The sequence below is a fragment of the Rhynchophorus ferrugineus genome, unplaced genomic scaffold (assembly GCF_030347505.1).
Source record: "Rhynchophorus ferrugineus isolate W39M unplaced genomic scaffold, kcgeb_rfMv2 rfM4, whole genome shotgun sequence".
NCBI lineage: Eukaryota > Metazoa > Arthropoda > Insecta > Coleoptera > Curculionidae > Rhynchophorus > Rhynchophorus ferrugineus.
Genome location: NW_027472583.1, coordinates 49,856,778 through 49,879,286, shown reverse-complemented (window position 1 = coordinate 49,879,286; position 22,509 = coordinate 49,856,778). Strand labels below are relative to the sequence as shown.

At 32.8% G+C, this 22,509-nt stretch overlaps 1 protein-coding gene across 2 annotated transcripts in view; it reads right to left on the bottom strand.

Annotated features, from left to right (window-relative positions):
• LOC143196493 (integrin alpha-4) overlaps positions 1–22,509 on the bottom strand; it is a 35,358-nt gene that overhangs the window by 3,538 nt on the left and 9,311 nt on the right. For both annotated transcript variants that reach the window (XM_076404207.1, XM_076404206.1), the window contains exons 2-11: positions 20,275–20,396; positions 12,814–12,914; positions 12,636–12,750; positions 9,859–9,932; positions 7,368–7,509; positions 4,894–5,009; positions 4,508–4,841; positions 2,444–2,626; positions 2,211–2,378; positions 1,748–2,156 (exon numbers count right to left, since the gene is read on the bottom strand). In XM_076404207.1, coding sequence (XP_076260322.1) covers positions 1,748–2,156; positions 2,211–2,378; positions 2,444–2,626; positions 4,508–4,841; positions 4,894–5,009; positions 7,368–7,509; positions 9,859–9,932; positions 12,636–12,750; positions 12,814–12,914; positions 20,275–20,396 — 1,764 coding nt within the window. The remainder of the gene's footprint in view (positions 1–1,747; positions 2,157–2,210; positions 2,379–2,443; positions 2,627–4,507; positions 4,842–4,893; positions 5,010–7,367; positions 7,510–9,858; positions 9,933–12,635; positions 12,751–12,813; positions 12,915–20,274; positions 20,397–22,509) is intronic.

Genomic DNA, 22,509 nt, shown 5'->3' with positions numbered 1-22,509 from the left:
TTTTATATTAATAAATTTAGTAATATCAGCACTTTAGCGCTTATAAAGCGCAACAAAGTCTTAGAAAAATTAAATATTGCTTCTGGCGAATAAAGCAAACAATAGTTTTATAAAATTACATTTAGAGCAGCTGCTAATGATATTGGCATATCAAGTGGCCCATTTTATATTGTTTTCGAATATTTTCGGGACAGTGCGTTTAGATTTTTATAACGTTTAGAGATGAATTATTAGATCATTAGTATATATAAGTTGGCAATACAATAAATAGAGTATATTCCTGATCTAGGAGGTGTTGTGTACACGAATGCACAGATAGTAAAGAAATGCAGAATCATTATCTTTCAAAGAAGTGTTTGACCCTCTTTAAAAAAAGATTGATAATGTTAAAAATCCCAAACGTACTGAATTAAGTATCAACTATATTTATGATTGTTACAGCGTGTTTTGTTGTTGTAAGTTGGGATAAGTTTATTCATATTAATAATCATATAAAATATGAAATATTTATTTTTTAATTTTCCCTTCGAAAGAAGCTATTCAAACAGCGATATATTTTTATTCTTTGTTCAATTATTTGATATTTGCAACTCCACCAAAATAATTCCTCCCGAATGCAAACCTTTTAAGAGAATATTAACCGTAAGTTCAACACACAACGAATTTTGGTGCAAAGCGATTCAAGACTTAAATAGTGCTTAAATTTTATTGCCCAAGTAAGAACAATTTTGTAAAAATGCCATCAATTAAAATCAATCAGTCAATTAAATGCTTGAGGGGGTTCATTTCATTAAAGAAAAAAATTTATGTAATTATCCGAATAAATATATTGGCTTAAGGCTACTTAGACAAGATTGGATTTTTTTTGGATCTATTAGAACTTATGGATTCAGGAATATACATGCTTCAGATAGTATGTTTGAAAAATCGTTTAAAACGCTCATCACAAGTTTTTTTTTCCATCTCATTCGCCTTTTTGAAATTGTGAAGATAACATGAGGGCCACTTAGATAATTTACATTCCATACTAACGGGGGATGTATAACTAGAAGTTGAGAAATTGCAACTTGACTCAAATCTTCAATCCACATGTTCCTCTATGACCAAATGAGGCAAGGCAATATCTTATGTCCCAGACTCCAAACGAACTTGTTTTATTATACTGTCAGTAGATCTTTCAGGTACAATATACTATATACTTTTGGATAAAACAGATAAACAGAATTTTAACAGGAAAAGACTCAGAGTTTGCTTTCAGTATCAGAAAACAAAAAGGCAGAACTAATAGATTCTATTAAATTGATGACACTAAATATGAAAAAGGAAATAGGAAAATACGGAAAACATAATTTTGATTTGCCATGCACCAAAGTTATTTATTTTTATATTTTATGGATATATTTATTTGTGCACATTATATTTATTTTTATATATTGAGATTAATTTTATTTAATAAATTTATTTGAGAAATTAAATTGTTTTTTTATTTAAATTTCATTGGTCAATTAAACGTGACGTCGGGGCTCTCACGTACCGCACTTGAGAGTTGCACTACCAACTTTCAGCACTCCAAGCTTTATCAGAGTCAATTAAAATTCTTCACTGCAAAATGTTTTTCTTACAGGTGCCCGATAATGGAGATTTAAATTGACCAATCTAATTACTTGAATGGCCTATTGAGTTTTCTCTTTATTACTCTGTGATTTAAATGAAATGTTAACTGTCAACCACTGTTACTTTCATTTACCTTAAGTTTAGGAAATTTACAGCGATGTCCATTTTCGCTTGGCAGGGTCGCCGTACTTGATTTGGACCTAAACAAGAATAATCCCAGTTTATCTGCTTCGTCAGTGTCGTGATTGACTTTCTCCTCAGCATCGGGCAGAATCGGCAAAACGAATCATTTCCGATAACTCCGTCTTTTGTGATAAACACTTCGGTCTGATTACTGACGTTTGCTGCCTTAACCAACTCATATGTCAAAGTAATTGGTATAGGGTCCTTGAAATTCATTTTGCTTCTCTTGCTTTTGACTACCTGTAAAGATTCACAGTACTCTCTCCTTATTACCATGGAGATGGTTCTCGTTTCTAAACTACTGTTCGATAAAGAGAACCTTCTTAGTTCTTCATCTAGTAGCAGTTTTCTCACGATATCTGTAAATACAATCTGTCATATTAAACAAAGAAGAAAATGGCAGCGTAACTTACTTAAGGTTGGACCGGTGTAGTCTGAATAGCTGAAACACGCCTTGACAGGAAATTCTTGGAGGGAAGTATTGATGAACATTGGTGCTTCCAATCTTTTGTTGATAGCAACCATTGGCTTGGAACGAAGAAGGACGACGTGACCGGAAATTGGGGCACCAATAGCAATATCTGTAAAATGGGTATGCGTAATTCCTTCATCAAAAAAGGATCAATATTTCTGTTTTGTTAATTACCATCGAAGGAGTTTTCGTCGATATCTCGTGGTTTCGAGAAACTCATTCCGAATCCTCTCAGATCTGAATGGATGAAACTGGCAGCTATTCTTTGAGTCATGATCATACTTCTGGCCACTTTGTCATACGAGTAGATGTAGACGACTCCAGAACGATTTTCATGAGGAGCGCTGATTGCCACTTCTGAAAAAGTTTAGTTTTAGAGTAGTGGCTAGTTCTGGAGAATCCTAAACGCTTTCGATGAATTTCAGTAATTTCCGCCTAATTTTGCGACGTTGCGGATCTAACGAATTTCAGCGGCCATTTTTAATTCTGACCCTGGCACTGGTTTACCTTGCTTCATTAGGTTTTGTTTATAGTTTATTTGTTGTGCCGTTCATATTTTGATGTTACAATGGATAAATCGTGTGAATATTGTTAAAACAGTTCTTGTAACACCTCTAATTTGAACAGGTATATGAGAACTTTTCATCCGTGCGTTCTATTCAATTTTGATTTTAATTTTGTAATTTTTTAAAAATGTTTAAATTTCAGTTCTACACTATATTCGTTATATTTTAGGCACAGTTGACCCTACATAGGTCAATGTACAGATAAATATGCCTCTATACCCTTTATGTGACCATACCTCATCAAAATCACAGCTCATTAAAATTGAGTAACTTGTTCTGATTTCGATTCAAGTATCAAATGGAATATATGTAAACGTATACATTTATTAGCAAGGAATTTAAAGACATTCTATTTTATATATATTTTCTTACAGCAAAAAACTTCTAGACCCAATTATACAAGAAATATTTTGAGGTATTTTTTAAAAATCATAAGGTAATAGGGTTATGTGGTTTTGATTTGGTTTATTTTATTTATAGTTGCTTATACAACTCTAATATTCAGTTTTAATCATTATTTTTCAATATAATTATTTTCATCTTGGGCTTGGTTAGGAGTAGTAAATCTTGTCATTGAGTTATTAATTTTTATATTATGATAATTATTAATATTATAATTTTTAGATGTATTACACGAACAGCAAAATGAGTCTAAATTGTATGGAATATTAGAGCCATCGTCCATTGCTGAAACCCCTATAAAGTTCACAGTATGTTGTTACATACTGAAATTCTTTTAAAAAAATTCGAAACAGTCGAACAATTTGAGGTAATTAAAAATGCACTATGTCCAATTGAACTAACACTATTCTTCAATATAATTATTTTCATCTTGGGCTTGGTTAAGAGTAGTAAATCTTGTCATTGAGTTATTAATTTTTATATTATGATAATTATTAATATTATAATTTTAGATGTATTACACGAACAGTAAAATGAGTCTAAATTGTATGGAATATTAGAGCCATCGTCCATTGCTAAAACCCCTATAAAGCTCACAGTATGTTGATACATACTGAAATTCTTTTAAAAAAATTCGAAACAGTCGAACAACTTGAGGTAATTAAAAATGAACTATGTCCAATTGAACTAACACTAAAGGCTGTAAAATGTAATATAAAAGAAACAACTCAGCCAAATAAAAATAAAGTTAATGTGAAGAAAAATATTGTACCCCAGAGAAATTTTTTTGCTACTGGAAAGAAAAACTTTTCCAAGAAAGAAAATAGAGTTGAGTGTTTTTGAACAATCCAATCCAAAATGATGACAAATCAGACAATGTCTTTAATTAATATCACCGGCTGAATGGAGCCGAATTGTAACTGGAGAAAATATTTTAGTATTTTATGATTACATAATTCTTTTTTGGGAGATTCCCTAGTTTTTTTTTGGGAGCTCTGCAGTCCCGCTGCGCTTATGCAGTAGCCGCTATTGCAAAGAACACTAGAAAATTGGGACGTGGGACCTATCCAATTGAATTGGAAAATATTAAAAATAAACAAAGACAGTGAAAAATAAATATAAACTGGGTGAATCGAAAGAAATAATATATATTAATGAGAATATATTTAAACACAACGAAAAAAAGGAATAAAGAGAAAAAATAGAGTGAGAGCATAACTGCAAATTGAATCATACCAAAAAAACATAACAGATATATTTTTATACATACCGCAGGTTCCGTCCTTGTCTAAATCGCCCAAAAACATAATAGTGGCACCAAATAGACCCCCACTCGAAGTCCCATCCACTCTGATAGCAGACTCCATCACCAAATTGCTCTTGGTGAAGATATAGACACTACCGTGATCGAAACCATCTCTGTCGTTCTGTCGATATGGTGCTCCCACTAGCAAATCGTCTAGCCCGTCTCGATCCAGATCACCAGCAGCTAGCGAATAGCCGAAATATTCGCCCATTTGGGTACCCATGATGATACGGATAATTTCGGTATTAAAATGGAGCGGTTTTGTCTCTTCAAAATACTTGAAGCTGAACACGGCCACCTGAAACCAAAACAGTTGATTTAAGATATTCAACATTCAGGAAGGCCATTACCGATCCCAAAAGAACGCCCCTCATCTTATCTGGACTATTTTTTTGACCTCTTGGTATTCCAACAGCGTAATATGTCTTTCCATCATTTTGAAAGTGACCAGACGTCAATGAATATCCTAGAACATATTGACAATAACATAGCTGTTGAAGGGTATCTCTCTTCTTTACATAAATAAATATACAAATACTCATATAAGTTTAATAGTCTTTCTTATGACACATCTTAGATGTAAGGTACAGAATGAAAAAAATCTAAATTAATATTACACATCAATTATTGAATTCAAACATTGAATTTTCGTTCAATTCGAACAATTATTAACCAATCAATTGTCAATGATGGACGGATTTTTAAAATTATTTTTTATTCGAAAGTGCACTTACGAGGTGGTCCTATTGGAACCAAGTCAGAATCTGATTGAAATAATGTACATAATTTGTATATAATGTTTAAGCTGAAGTAATGTGACGGAAGACCGGAAGTCGTTCAGTTTGCTTTTTAAGCACTAACCGTATTATATGGGAAGCCGTAGAAATATTGCAAGAAATTCCTATTATGGTGTAGTGGTTAGAGCATTCAGTTCACACGCGGTGGTCGTGAATTCGATTCCCGGTGGAGGCAACGACGAAGGAAAAAGAAGAAAATGAATTACAGAACGGAAACTGAGCTTTACGAGCACATAGAAGAAAGAAAGAAGCATAATAGAAGACAAGTTTTTTATTATTTAAGATACTTATTGATACTATAAAGTTTTTGAAGGCGGACACATGACAATAGATAAGGGAAGATGGATGAGAGACCAGGGAAAAAAATAAGAGAATAAAAAGTGTGAATAAATTAATTAAGAGGGACATGATGAGGAATAAGATTGATTATATGGAATGAACAGAACATGAGATCAAATGTAGTTGTTCAAGGATTAGCTGTGAATTGAAAAATGACATGCAGACATCCATGAAAACCCATCTGATTATTGAAGTATTACCAAAGAACCACTGGCGACTCCTGATAAATGTTTTAAGGTGTTCTTCAAGTTTTGCAAAAAAACTTGTGTGACAAAAACGTGTCTCCTACATTGTTTACCATTAAAAATTTTAGAAAAATTAGTGCACCATTTAATGATCTAGAATAATTTCTTGAATAATTAAGAAACTTCTTCTATGGTATAGTGGTTAGAGATCTTTTGTTGTTGCACTAGTCTGGTTTGGTTAAACCACCTAGGTAGAGGGCCCCGAAGCCTGAAGCGTTCCTTATTTTCAATCATTGTTCCTTTACTCCTATTTTTCCTCATATGGGCTACAACTTTACTTGGTCTACCCATTGTGATACTTAATAAAATAACTGCGTAATTTATTGAGTAAATAACTAACACTAAAAAGAGAAAAATAAAATAATTTTTAATAGAAAAAATTGAACCGACTTCAAAAAAAATAAATAAGGAACTCACTAAAAAATAAAAAATAATCAAACTTATATTTTTAATACAGAAACGTTTTAAAATAAAATATACACATAATAGTCGTTGTAATAACCAAATAAAAATAAACAAAAACCGTATTTAACTTATCTATTACATGTATTTTATATTGTACTATATACACACAATTTAGCTTAATACCTACCTAAACCTATTTATCTATTTATAATTTTTTTTTATATATATTTTAGTCTCTTTTTACCAACTATGGGTTTATCTGGACTGGGCATTAAGCCTACCGACTGGCGAGTGACCAACTTTAGAAATCATCCCAGAATACATCCGGTCTTACCCAGCCTGGTTACTGGCGTGACTGTGATCATTTTCCTTGTCGGATTTTACACTCTTGCCTTGAACATTCAAAAACATTAAACAATTACAAACATAAATTTACGACCATGCCCCAGCAGGATTCGAACCCGCGGCTATCGCAACAGTAGGAGGACCATCGCCTTTACCACTGCGCCACCAAGCCGGCAAAAATTATTATATTAATATTTACAAATTTATTTGAACTACTGCTAACTGATCACTTGGTGCGGAGCCCAAGCAATACAAAAATAATAATATAATTTTGCGACATATACATAAAATTAAATTACGAACAAAATAAATCTCATTAGTTGCTTGTACGGACTTCAGTAGTAGTGCAGTAGTATTGGTAGTAGTATAATTTTTTACTTTTTAGTGAGTTCCTTATTTATTTCTTGAGGTCTGTTAAATTTTTTTGCTAAAAATATTTTAGCGTAGTATTAAAATCGATCCAGCTGTTCTTGAGCTATAAATGGTGTAACTAATCCGACTTAGTTCATTATAAACTAAGTTTGCATACAATATCCGCGTTTTAACTGGGACTTGATGTCATTTCCGCCAGAACTTATCTGTTAACCAAACTTCCACATGGTGTTGTAACCAAGACCACAGATAATGCGATATAAGAATGAACATCCGCTTACGGCATAAAACCCAAATTAGGTCTGCTAGACTACTACGTACCCAGATATTCGTTATACCGTCCCTCTGGTTCTGCAACATGGTAGTTCCATGTATCTTTAGGCTTTTGAAAGCCCTTTATATCCATAACGGTCCCGATGAAGTTGTATACACCTGGTGCACCTAATAGAAGGTTCTCGCCATTCTAAATATTTTAGAGAAGACAGTAACTTTAAAGTATAGATTATGTCCAAAGTGACATTTTAAAATTTAGTAATAAGGAATAAATTGTTAGTCATATGACTTAATTTTTATAGACTTTACGTCTTAAAAATAAATTTAAAATCGATATATATTGCGGTCTTTTTTTGTAAAATTAGGACCTGTTTCCAAATGCGGTTCTAGGAATTAAATATACAGATTGATTAGTGACAAATTTAGAAATTTCACAAACATTCGAACCCGTGTTAGCAACAGATATCAAAGCAGATGCTTATACGCAGATTGGCCAGCAAGAAAACTTCTTCCATCCTTATAGATAAAGTTAGGTTTAATGAGGAATTTTGTCCATTATAGAGCTGTTGGTAATGAGCCTGAAAGATGGTTCCATCAAGATATTTGTGCATTGATTGCAGATTACTACTGATTTAAGCATAGAGATGCTCCAGTGGACACTTAAGAAAGAAAATTAGACTAACTCGTATGGTGTTCTTTTAACAATATTGAACGTAAAAGACAATAAAAATGGAACAACCACAGCTTAAATGTTATTAAATGATTATGTAATTAATAGCTACCAGTTTTTTAAATGAAAACTGTCATCTTTTATGTATCACATATGCATATATTAGTTTTTCTTCACCAATACAATTAATAAAATTTGTCTCCTAAAGGGACGGTTGTAATTTTTTTGACCAAATTAAGGCTGTTCAAATAAAACGAATGTCTACGAAATAATCCAAAATCATCAGAATATATATACAGCCCTAAAAGAAAAGACTGTATATGTGGAAATTTCACTATGAGGTGGACTAACTAATAATGCCATAAGTTAAGAATATTACCTTTATCTGGTGGCATAAAATTTATAAATGAAGTCATGAGGCAATACATCCGTCAAAGATATTTATATTCTATAAATCTAATTACTGTTTTGAAGGTGAAGTATGTGTTAACTGTGTTTAAATGATTTCAGACACAACGCTATGTAGTATGAAAAAACAAAAATTGACCTGTACAAGATAATTTGGATGGAATTGACCGTCGTCTTTATAGAAATATACTATGCTAGTATCTTTTCAAATTATAAACTCAAAAATAAACTTGATAACAAGCGCATTTGAGACATATCTTGGAAAAAATGAGGGAATAACATCTTGAAACCGTAGTGATATAATTGCTCTCTAAAGAATAACATAAGTAAGGGACTCTTCCACGGTTATTACTGTATGTAATGAATTCTACTATATGTTTTATGTCAAAAATATGATAGTCTTTTTGGAAAGAAGCCAAAAAAACCAATTGTTCAGTTTAGGGATGATTATTTTTACATGTCGATGTGTTTGGTACATTTTAAAATGTTTGTTTTCTTCTATGAATTAAATAAAATTAGTAGCAATATGACATTGTTGTATTTTTAACCTTTTTTTTAATTGCTATTTCTAGTATTTACAAAACTTTCATATTGAAAAATAATGTTCTAACAGCCCTTGACAAACTTAATTCTTAATAATTATTTAATTAAGTTTATTATTTAACATCTTTCCTCTCACCGATTGCGAAATAGTTTTCCATACTATTTGACAAACTTTGTGCTACAAAGAGTATGAATTAATGCAATTCCCTTCAATTCTATGAAAAATAAGAAAAACAACTCAAATTTTTAAGATTTTTTTTTGATAATTGCAATTTGCAAGAGAGAAATCGAAGTGAAATATTATTTCAGATTTCATAATAAGATTCTAGCAAGGAAAATATAAATATTTGTATTTTTCATGTTTTTGTATAACGTTTTTATATAATTATATGTTTTATTATTTATCATTAATAGATATTAAGCACATATGTATCATTCAAAAAATCTTTGTAGTAATAATTAAATTACAAGCAAATAAACAGGGTTATTTTCTCGAAAACAGAACCTATGTCATTCATATTCGCACCAATTTATCCTATTCTCGCTCAAATTTGTTGGCCCGAGCTGCGTCTCCTGGAACAACGTTCTGTTCGTCGCCAAGCGCTGAAAATCATGCGGTGAACACTGAAACTAAGCAAAGTATGCGCACTACGACTTTGAACCAAAAATATTTGAAACCTGTTCGGTACGAATATTCACCGAATTCAGTTCTGCTCATACGCATTTTTTAATTTGCCTCGAAATTCGCCCCGAATGCTCAGGTCTGTACCCACCATAAGAGATGACGAAAGAAATATTGGAAAATATTTCCAAGATTAAATACTAAATGTATCGATCTGTAAAAATTAAGTCATATTCCTAATATTTCGTAATTTTATAATTTTTTTAAAAGTCACGTCAGTAAATTATCAAACTTACCGACGTAATATGTACAGCAAATCCTCCCATCGCACGAGCAAAGTATGGCAAATTGTTATTAATTAAGTCCTGGCCTATAAACAATAAACTAATCATAAAAGTGACGATGGTTATATATTAGATGTGTTTGAAAGTAAACGATAGCGTTTCAAAATAGTATTTGTTTGTAGCGCCATCTTTTGTTGACTTTAATTAGAAATATATACTATTCATGAACGTTTCAAGCTCAACCTTTATTTTTTTGTATATCTTAAAGTCTTCTTTTTACCAACGAGGCTTTATCTGGACTGGACCTACAGTTTAACGTGAGCTCCCAACCACGGTCCTAGGCATTAAGCCTACCGACTGGTGAGTGACCAACTTAGAAATCATCCCAGAAGACATCCGGTCTTACCCAGCCTGATTACTGGCGTGACTGGGATCATTTTCCTTGTCGGATTTTACACTCTTGCCTAGGACAATTACAAATATTAATCGCATATTAACGCAACAGTAGGTGGACCGTCCTGTCGCCTTTACCACTGCTCCAACCAAGCCGGCCAACCTTTATTTTGTAGCAGATTCCCCGAAGCATTCAGGCTCTAAAATGACGTAAATAATCGATTGATCAATCAAGATATGTAGGACCGAGCATATGATCTAGATCATCTTTTGCAATTCTGTCAACATCAACGTCTAGCAGTTAGCTGTTGCTAGCAGCTAGACGCAGTGATGCTTAAATGATGTGTCTGTCAATGAAGACCTGTATTTCGATTCAACAATGAAGTTTATAACTTCATTGGTGAATATGCACTTTCATAAAGATAGGTATTGACATTTTTAGGTCCAAATTCGTCGGTTTAGGGAAACGTTCAACAATGGGCTTAAATACTTTAATTTCTGATTCTGTTCTGCCCTTATTAAAGGAGTCTGACTGCAGATAACACAGTTCTGGTTGATAATCTTCACGCTTTCAACTGCGATCGTTAATGGATGAGTGAAGAGTGCTATATCACCTTCATTTTTTTTAATCTACGAATCGCTGCTCAAATTCCATTGATTTTCCATCTCTAAATAATGTTCTTTAGAATTTGGAAAAAAAAGAAAAATAATTTTGTTCTAGGGACGTTTTGAACAATTTCAGTTTGCTTCTAAATCCATTCACACGACGTACTAAAGTTCACTATATTATGTTTTTTGCCTTGCAAATTTAAATTCAATTCTTTCAAGTGTTGCGTTATATCAGTTAAGAATGGAAGATCAGCCAGGAAATGAGCGTCTTGCATTTTATTTTTTAGTTCAGAAGTGTTAGATGCTATTTCATTTTTTAGAAATGAAGGTATCTCTTTTCTTAAAGTGAAAAAGCGCCTCAAGCAATGTTCAGAACTTAGCCATCTGATTTCGTATCGTAGAATGTAATAATAAATCTCCATAGGTAGCATCAATTTCACTTAAAAAGTCTCCTAATTTTTAATGTGGCAATGCCATGTTTCCACTTCTAATAAAATTGGTTATCGTAACAACTTTCACAGTATTCATTTGACGCAAAGACTGTCCACATAAAGCCTCTTGGTGAATGATGCAGTGGAATAACGGGCAATCAATGTCATTTTGTTTTAAAAGTCGCGCATAAATCCTGTTACTGTCCCTGTCATAGATCATAACCCATCGGTCACAATACAAGAACATTTACGAAATCCTCCGTACTCCATAACAGTTTTGTTAATTGTTTCAAATATATAACTGTCTTTAGTTGTTCCATGTAATGGCACCACCACAATATTAATTGACCAATATCTATCTGGTCGCTACTTTCATCTAAACATATTGAATAGTACTCGTAATCTACAAAGTGATCACATATACTTTTCAAAATATAATCACCCATGTCATCTATTCGTCGTTCCACAGTTTGATTTCGGCTGCATGAAGCATTGAGACATTGCAACTGCCGCATTTTTTATTAAAATTACATCACTAAATGGCTTATTAGCCCTGGCTAATTGTAATGAGACTTCATATGATGCAGCCAAACTCGGCTGAATTAGTTTTTTGTTTGTACTCAACTACCATAACTTTTCTTGCTTCACCATGTTTTTTATACTTTTCTTCATGTAAAGAAGTATAGTGTCGTTTAGCATCAAATTTTTTATTTACAGACAAAACTTGTATACAAATCAAACACTGAATTTTATTGTTATTGTTGGAGATAAAATAGTCTAATTCCCATTTCTCATTGAATCGTTTTCTTCGCTTTTCAACAACTTGTTGCCAGAAGAGAAAATAATTTACTCATCAAATAATTTGGAATTATAAAAAAAATCAAGTTATAATATTCTATCTATAAAAAATTTGTTATTTAAATAAAAAATGGTTTGGACAGCTCTGATATAGACTCCACCAAAATCTGTGTTGAATTCATTGGCAAATGACGAAAATTAGGAAGACATTTTTAAGGAATCAAAAAAGAATCACATTTTCTTGTATATCATCATCATTATTAATATAATTAAAATATGCTCCAGGAAATTTTGGTCTAATGAAGAAGTGATTGGTGAAATTGAAACCCATTTTAAGCGCAAAAACAAATAAAACTATAAAAAAGAGCTATATTAATCTTTGTTAAATTCACTGGCATATGGTGAAAATTAGGAACACATATTCAAGGAATCAAAAAAGAATCACATTTCAATCAATCCAGCGCCCAGCGTAGGATTGCACATTGAAATTCCAAACAATGGAGTTAAAACACATCTAATAAATAAAATACTTCAGCAATGTTATAGTGGAAAAAATACCTTGGAACGGGGCAGTGGTTTCACGTGATTTATTCTTGATATTTTCCACAATTATTCCACCGCGGATTTTTGGACTTTTCTGCGTATCGAAATAGTGCCAGTTGCTAGCTCCGATCTAGAAAATTAAAAGCCATTATTTCAAAACAAACAAGGAAAAGACTACCAGATTTATACGCACTACAAGTGTTTTTGAGCTATAATCGACGTCCATGGAGGCACCCAACAAAGAATCGGCCAGATTATGCCTGTCCTTATATGTACTGCTAAAAATATTGGTAGCTGAAAAACAATTACATCGATTAACTAAAACATTTAAATTATTTGAAACATGAGCAGGTTGTCTGTTGGTTTATTTTTGAGGTACAGTATGACTCTTTCAAATTACAAAGTGTTATAGAAAGGATGGAGTCAAAACCTAAACATTTTTAATAGTTAAAAAAAATTAAAAGAAAAAATATATAATTATAGACACATGACATCATTAATGGTGAAAAAGTAATAGATGGATGGAAACACCTTAGGTGTACCGAGTGCAAATAGTACAAATTTGGAAGTACAAATACCTTCAGGAATTGTTTTGTCCACTGGAAACTGAAAAAATATACCGACAAAAAAGAAAGTAAAATAAGAATATAGAGGAGATAAACAATGAATAATTAAAGAGTATACTGAGGAAACTGATACGGCTTATTCAATCGGTAGCTGTTATTTTCTTCTCCTGTATTATTGAGCCGTTGAAATTTACACGAGCAGGCGATCTGTCAGTTATATACCACGTGGGTTTCGTTATCTATCTTATCAGACCAGGTGGGTTATCCCATACGTACTTCGTACGCCTAGAAAAGAAAAACGAAAATTTTGGAAAAGTGAGCACTTATTTTTGAACATAGTCTCATTTTAGCTCGATACACTTGACTCAGCGATGCTCCAACTTCTTTAACTCGTTTGATAAATACCTTTTTGTCGAGGTCTGCAAGGTGGGCCTCCGTGGCGGCGCTGACCTTCTTATTCGACTCAAATTTATGTCCGAAAAATTACTTTTTCAAGTTCAGAACGTTCGGAACGTTTTCAAGGAACAAAAAGAAGTCGCACGGAGCCAAATCTGGATAATAAATGGGTGTAGAAGCAGATCGTAGCTTACTTTCGTGGTGGTTGTGGCGAGTACGGAGCTGTTTTTTTCTGCAATTCGTAGTCGAATCGGCCCAATAATTCGGTATAATATAGTCCTGTGACTGTTTTGTCCTTCTCGAGGTAGTGGATGTAGAGCATACCTTGTGAATTCCAGGAAAAGATACCCAACGCCTTTCCGGACAATTGAACAGTTTTAGACTTTTTCGAATCGTTAATAAAACCTTCGGTTTGGATGAACTCGATCAGACATACTGAAGAAGAAACTGACAAATGATGGAACAATTGGAAATTCGCAGCTTACTTATTCACTTGAACGAAACCTTCTAAATATGATATGATTCAATGTTGACAATTTCTAATACAGGGCGATGAGAATGAAACCAAATAAAGGAGAGTATATAATTAATATAAGATAACTGTAGAAAATGTTATTGTAGAGTGTGGAAGATTTATGTGCACAGATATGTGTGTAAATTTTTCAGAATATACATGAGCATTTGGTTAAAATGTGAGGAGTGAAAGAATACTAATTGTTTTGCAAATATGGAAAATTCATTAGGGAGACTGCAGTGGATTAAAATTAGTTTTATTAAGAAATATGTATAGAAGTAGTAGCAGAACAGACTAAGGAGATATACAGTGATATCAAAAAGTCTTGGTCTCTAAGGAGTGTAAAATACATTAGTTGGATATACAATCGTTAATCAGGTGGATTAAGCCTTCAGGGGATATAACTACATAAAAAGGCACTTAAATCTCTAACTCCTAAGTGGTATGGAAAAAAGTTAAATGTAAATATAATCAAACACAACCCTATCCTACAAACTGTTATAACTGTGTACTTAATTGTAGTTTTAAGTCCTTTGATAAAATATGCATTAGATTTACTATAATGTTAAAATCAGCGAACATCAGATCGGCCAAGAAGTTTGTGCATGTCGTTTGAAGCTTCTCGCATGCACCTAACGAAACCACCGTAAGATGCACCTGTCTAAAGTGAGAACTAGTATGTACTTTCGATTTTCGAACAGCGAAAATCAATAAAAGGTATAGAGTATAAAAGTTCTGAAGGGTCCAACGTATGAATCACCACTTTTAAGATATTTAATCACAAGAGCTTGTCTGACCTTGAGGGGGCGACAAAGACTACCCTACATTAACCGTAGCTACACAATCTAAACTTAATGTATGTAATTTCTCACTGGACAACTTGTTTGAGAATTTCCATATTAATAAGTGAATCACACTCTAGATATAAAAGTATTAAATAGCTGTCGCAAGAATCGTACACACTTAACGAACAAATATAGTAATATTATATTCGGAGGGTATTCACCCTTAATATAATGTATCAAATGATTGGCCAATTCCGCGAAAAAAAACCTTTCACCAAAATTACGTATTTCAATAGATTTTTTATAACATCTTTATTAGATACGCTTAGTACAATCTTAATTTACAATTAATTCATTACTACTTTTCCTATGTACTTAGATTAATTCACGAGCAAGACTAGTGTGAGAAAAAACATTAATATATATTCTTCAATTATAAAATTATAATAGCTTATAGCTATAGTTTACACCAAAGGTATACACTTTATATAAGTTCGTATGGTTTTGTTCGCTTCAATCTCCTGAGATCCTGCGCGCTGTCCAGCAATTACTTCCACGTATGATTTAGTATTCTTCTTTCGTGTTTCAAGGTGAAATCTTGGATAACTTCGCAAATCCATTTGATTCCAGGTCTGATTTCCAGGTCATCGTGCAGTTCTTCGTTGGTTACGTAGCGATGAGCATTGGTAATCAATCGAAGAACCTTGTTTTGACAGGGTGGTATGATTAGTTGGTTTGATGTTTTAGTGCAACCCTATATTTGCATCCATAGGTCCAAATTGGTTTTATAATTGTATTATAGATCAACCTCTTTGATGTTAGATCGAGTTGAGAGTATCTTCCGATTAATCAGTATAGTTGTTTTATTTTGGTTCTAATGTGTTTTGCTTTTTGTCTAACGTGATGTTTACAATTTAATCTATCGTTAAGATAGATTCCAAGGTATTTAGCTGATTCTGCTTGAGGAATCGGGCATTCTTTCGCCCATTTTTTAAGTTAGTACTAAACATCAAACAAACAAAATAGTTTTGAATAATCGAAAAGTGAAGTTGCGTGAGTTAGCCACCATCGTAATGATATCAAATGAATGGGCTGGTTTTATGTTGCATGGGCATTTTACTATAGAAAGCTCTGTTCAAAGTGGGTGCCGCGTTTGCTCAATGTTGACTAAAAATAAGAACGTGTAGATGATTCTGGCCATGTTTAAATCTAACAATCCGACACTTTACGTCGATATATGACAATGGATGAGACGTGGATCCATCACTAAACTCCGGAATCAAAACGATCGTCATCTGAGTGGACAAGCAACTGATGACAGGCTTATTTTGAGGCAAAAGATAAATCGTTATACAAAAGTGGTACTGATTTGTTAGGACGGCGCTGGGGATGATTGTATGGTTTTTGATGGAGATACCTTTATTAATAATACCAATTTTGAACAAAAAAACTGCGTTTTCTTTCAGGTTTACTTTCAGGTCTCTTCTCTCGTCTAAAACAGGAAATGAGATTTCTAAATCACAGTAACCTAGAAACTATACAGCTACTACACAACACGCAGGAAATCAGAAGATTGAAGCGAACCAAACCACACGAACTTGTTTAATGTATAAGCGTATTCTTAACTTTAGCTTAAGTAGTTTAGTTTTATTTGAATTCGAGAAATACGTGTTGATGTATTAATCCCGTACTAATCTTGCTTGTGTGTTAAAAAAGTACAACAGAACAGTAACAAGAACTTAATTGTGAATTAAGATTGTGCTAAGCATATCTCGAATGCTTTAAGCAATCGAAATGCAGGGATACCTTGGAATTCTTATGACATGTTATCCCGCACCAATAATCCTTATACCTTGTGAAAAAACCCATAGTTATCATTACTCGGTTCTAAATGTACTGTTCTGTGACACGTTTTGTGCATTAGCTACGTCAGTTTAATGCGAGCCATTATTTTTGAAAGCAAAACAGATAATTTTAGAATACCGATCACGACTGAAGCTAAATAAAGGAAAAATGTGTTATTTTTTAAATTGTAGTGATGATACGTTAACGTACTTTTTTATGTTTACCGTTTTATTTATGACACAGGTCTGCTAAAAGAGGTAGTTTTTGTGGCTTAATATCCCAATTAAAATCTCGAATCTTCATGTTTTTGGGTGTGCTCAATCCAATAAATGACTTCCTTTTAACACTCAATATTCGTACCAAGTGTACCGGAAAGTCATTACCGGTTTTTCTGGTAGATTTCGCTAGACATGTATGTATGACATGTATGTTACGCTCGGAATCCCCGTGTGAGGGCGCTTACGCATGCGCCGTATGACACTTAGTTACTGCGGGAAATTTTAAAATGTATAGTAATAAATTTTAGCGGGAAATTTCAAAAAATTCTTTTAATTTTACTGGGAAAGTCAAATAATAAATATATTTAAATATATTTTATTGAGATATTACAATTACATTAATTTTCCTTGACCAAAAAGACATTGATATAATCACAGAGATATCTCCACTACCCAAAACACGTGATCCACTGATATTATCTTCTCTCTAATATTTAAAACAAATATTAAAATAAGATAATATAACTATTAATGGTTCTGTTGTATTATTTTTTAGAATCAACTAAAATAACAACCTACCTAAATTGAGGTATATTTTATCAAATATGACAACTGCAGTTCGGTCTATACAGTCAAGTTTCTGAACTAATGACCAAAATTAGAGGTTACTACTCCAGCAGCAAAAAGGAACCGTCTTCTAGAATGCAAGAAGAATATCTTCGATAACAGTTTATATCATCTGCCACAGCACTTTATTAAGGATAAAGCCATTATTTTTGATCCAACCTCAAGCGAAACTGATGGGACAGGCTGAGTTATATGTAAATGAACATATAAATTTCAAGTTAGAACCTCCATTTTCTAATAATAAACATAAGTTTCTTATTATATATTTAATTCTGGGTCTTGTTGGGGTAGAAGAATCTCCTATATATCTATGAGCTTCAAAAAACTTATGTGATTTAATATTGCCATTGGGGGCATATGTTCCTTGTTTTGTTGTAAAGGTAAAGAATCTTAATAAGTATTGCTTAATTATTTTAATGCAATAAATCATTATTATTTAACAAAATACTTACTGTCACCTGACCAAAATGGCCGTTAACTACTCTAGGTTAGAATTATTAATACCGAGGTCGAACGAGAGAGAAACATACATATAGCTGTTGCATTTTTCATTTACATTGGGCCGCGTAACGGGGATTCCGAAAAACTTAAACGTGGGACCCGATTTTTCCATATAACTTTTACTTCTCAATTTCTTTATTTTTACAAATATGATTGACATCAAGCTTCAAATCTATTCATACAGAGAAATTACTCTGTGACTATACATATTATATTTTTCGAAATACAAATGTTTGGAAATATCAAGTTTCGTGCCTGAAAAACGTGCACTTGCGGCATGCATTACTTTTATTATTTAATCAAAAGGAAAAAGCTGCTGAAAGTCGTCGTTTGCTGGTAGAAACTTACAGTGAGCATCTAACTGCAAAAACATTTGAGGCGTGGTTTTGAACATTCAAAAGTGGTGATTTCAACGTGCAAGGCAAAGAAGGTTCTGGTAGATAGAAAAGGTTTGAAGATGCGAAGCAAACTCAAAAACTATTAGCAGAAACGGTAAATGTGGTCCAAGAAACGATTTGCGACTGATTACGAGCTATGGGGAAAATCCAAAAGATGGGGGGATTTCCATGACACTTCCATGAAAGGCAAATAGAAAATCGAGAAATCGTCTGTGATATGCTACTTCAAAGGTATGATCGGAAGTCATTTCTGCAGCGAATAGAAGCGAGTGATGAAAATTATATCTATTTTGAAAACCTTAAACGCAAAAAAAATTATGGCTATCATCTGGCGAAACCGGCCTAATCAAACAAGGCCAAATCGTTTTGTTCGCAATTACGAACTTCTGAAATATGGTAAAATGGCGATTGAAAAACATCCAGAATGGACAAAGAAAGCGTTGAAAGCATTTGTATGGGACATATTGTGGCACCCGCCGTATTCCATCTAGAAGAAGTTAGAAAACGGTTTTGATCAAAGGACAAACAGTTTTTTTGGTATGCCATCCATAAATTGCCTGGAAGATGGGCAAGATGGATAGAAATAGCCAATACCTTGAATAAATACATTTTTCCATTTTCTTAAAAATTATGTAGTTTTTTTTTTTTTTTTTAAAAACAGTACTAACTTTCCGATACACCCATTGATTATTTACAATCATCACCCACCCTTTACAGTATTTTCCACATTCGTAATTTTTGTTATTTTATTTGAGGAAATCTGTTAGCGAAACCCATCAAACAGTTTTAAAATCTTATGGTCGGACCGTATCAGTATAGCGGTTTCTTTGGGTGTCAGGGAAAAAGAAAAGTTCTCAGTGAAGTATTGTGACAGGCGATTAACAGTGGACATATTCCATTCAGTTGCATGACAATGCTCGGCAACACGTTGCAAGAGTAATGCGAAAGTGGTTCGCTGCCATATTATCATGGTTCTTTCGACACGATATCGCCAAGTTGCCAGAAAGATGGGAAATAGTTCTCGAAGTGATGGAAAATAGTTTCAAGCAGATGTTCTCCTAGGCCTTCTTATTATCAATTTCATATTCTGATGTTGAACAACTTCTTTTACATATAACCGATTTTGTTCAATTATATTTCGGGTTTGCTGTTCTCAAGACCATCTATACTGTCGGGTTTTACGTTTAAATTGATTTGTCCCTGCATTATAAGCCTAAACGTGTCACAGTTAGTAAATTTGTTAGTAAGATTGGGCTTTTTGTTTTTTTTTTCAGGATTGTCGTAACTAGTGTTAACAATACTAGAGTGTGATCAGATGATAATTCGCCTAAGATTTTTATTTCATTTGATAAGATGCCTTCAATGCATTTCAATGTAAAAATTCAGTAGGTAAGAATCTTCATTACTTGTATAATCATCTTCTGCGGTAGTCTGTTCTAATCTATAGCTTAAATAAAAGTACTTTACTTTGTTTGTAAAATATGAATTAATCATTGATATAATAGTGATGTTAATCATGAAGAAATATTTACAGTAGTAGTTTCAGTAACTTAATCAAAAATAAACCAACAGGTTATATATTAATGATAATTAAAATAATATTGTGCCTTTCTATTTATAATAAACCAGTTTCAGTTCCACATTAACAGACTACTTAAATGTTTTAGTGAGAGTCACCGAAAGTTGAAAAAAGGTTTCCATCGAATGGCAAAAAATCCATAAGATCTTTTTTGATGATATCATTCACTGCAGCTTGAATTACTTGAAAATACTTCGATTGCCTTTCAATGTTACATTGACTTACAGTTGTATTGGAGTGGTACCAAAGTGCATTTCTCCATAAAAGGACATTGATATACCAGGCCGGAATTTTGCACAGTTTTTCCTTGTTGGGAAAAACTTCCTTTGGGCGCCCCAACCCTGATCCTGAAATGAAAACGAGGTTAAATTCTATATAAATTATTCCTAAGAGGAGGTATTATTAAATATTGTTTTGATATCCAAAAAAAACATTTTCAACAGGGATTACTTTCATATGTTATAAAAATTTAAAAATTTTACTGAAAAGTATCCTTTGCTATTTTTTTATTATTTAATTATTACATTATTACTAGTCGTTTCCAACTAACCTACAATTTGCCTTTATGATAACTTAAATCTAGGTATATAACTAGGAGGACCCGTCGACTCTATCTCAGTCTCTGGTGAAATAATGTTTATACATGTCACTGCTGAATTTTTTATTAACTGCACCTCACTACACAACACTACACAAGATCAGATGGTTTAATTCTTTTGAGTCTGTGTCCTGCTCTGGTGGTATCCAAAAGTTGCAATACTTCAATATTCTCATGAGAATGGAGTCTTTCTTCATGTCCTCTTACAATTCTCCTGATTTCTTGAGTTACTATGGGTATCTGAGGTCTCCATGTAGGTAGTCAATCCTGTGGTATTTGGGTGCGCCCACAATACTTCTCAGGACTTTGTTCTGAGAAATTTGTATTTTGTTTATGTTACTCTTTGCAGAACATCGCCAAAATTGAACTCCGTATGCCCATATAGGTTTCAGTATTTGCTTATATAATAGCATTTGATCATGTACTGATAATTGTGATTTTCTACCAATTAGCCAATACATTTTCCTACAATTCTAGTTCTTTTCTTTTCTTCTTTATGTTCCTTCCAGCGAAGTTTTACATCAAGATTCATTCCGAGATATTTAGTGTTGTTGCTACATGGAATGATAGTATTATTTAATGTTATTGGTGCTTGTACGGTCTGTTTAGAGGTGAACTGCACATGTACAGATATACTTTCATTAATTCTTATTTTCCAGGATTCTGTCCAATTATTTATATTGTCACATACCTGTTGTAATTTTCGGGAGGCTTCTTCACTATTGTCTCCAACAGCTATAATCGCAGTATCATCAGCAAATGTAGCCATCGTGATATTTTCCATTTGTGGTATATCACAAGTGTAAAGTAGATAAAGCATTGGTCCCAGTACACTTCCTTGTGGTACACCTGTTTTAGCTTCTTTTATTGTAGAGTAAGCTTCTTCTTGTTTAACTCTAAACAATCTGGCTATAATGTACGATTTTAGTAGTTCGGTGTGTTGTCCGAATCGACCCTTACCGTGCTTCATCTAAGAATATTGCTGAGCATACTTTTTTAATTTCGTAGGTCTTTCTAATAACATCTGTTATTCTGTGGACCTGGTCAATTGTTGAATGCTTGTTAATAAACCCAAACTACTGTGTTGGTATTGGGTTTTTCTCTCTATGACTTTGCTAATTGAAACTTTGCAGTTGTTGTGTAGGAAGTTGCTTTCGTTGCTGCTAATAAAGATATATAATAAATATCTCCGCTTCTACAGAGCTTTCTAAGTCTTCTGGAGTGAACCAATGTTGTTGACACTCTATGTTGAATTATTTGGTGCAATTCATTAGATATTAATTGGAACACTGGTTCAATAAAGTTATTAATTCAATTCAATTAATAAATCATAACCCGCGTGTCCAGTTCGAACGGCCATCGTCCATCGACCTTTTGTCTACCAATTCTATCCAGCTTGAAGGGTTAAATTGAATTAATTTGTGTAATTCATAAAATAATAATAGGGTTAATTATGAAGTCGTCCTGAAGACTACCACCAGTGATTCACAAAACTGATATCAATTAGTTCCTTGAGTATTTACTATTTTACTTGAAATAAAAGTAACTGTAGCTATGGATTTTATAATAATTATTCTTACAGTTACAATATAATATATAGAATGAAATACCCGAATTATCTTCAATCATACGGATCGATCTGACTTGAACCATAATTTACATTATGCTGCAGTGCTGGGTACACACCTGGACGGAATTCAATTTTAATAATTATATATATATATATATATATATATATATATATATATATATATATTTAATTTTAAAAATAAAAAGAGAAAACATATAACGTAACAATTATTTATCAATATATAAAAACACGGGCATCCGTTTATCTTTACCATTACTCAATAATATATCCT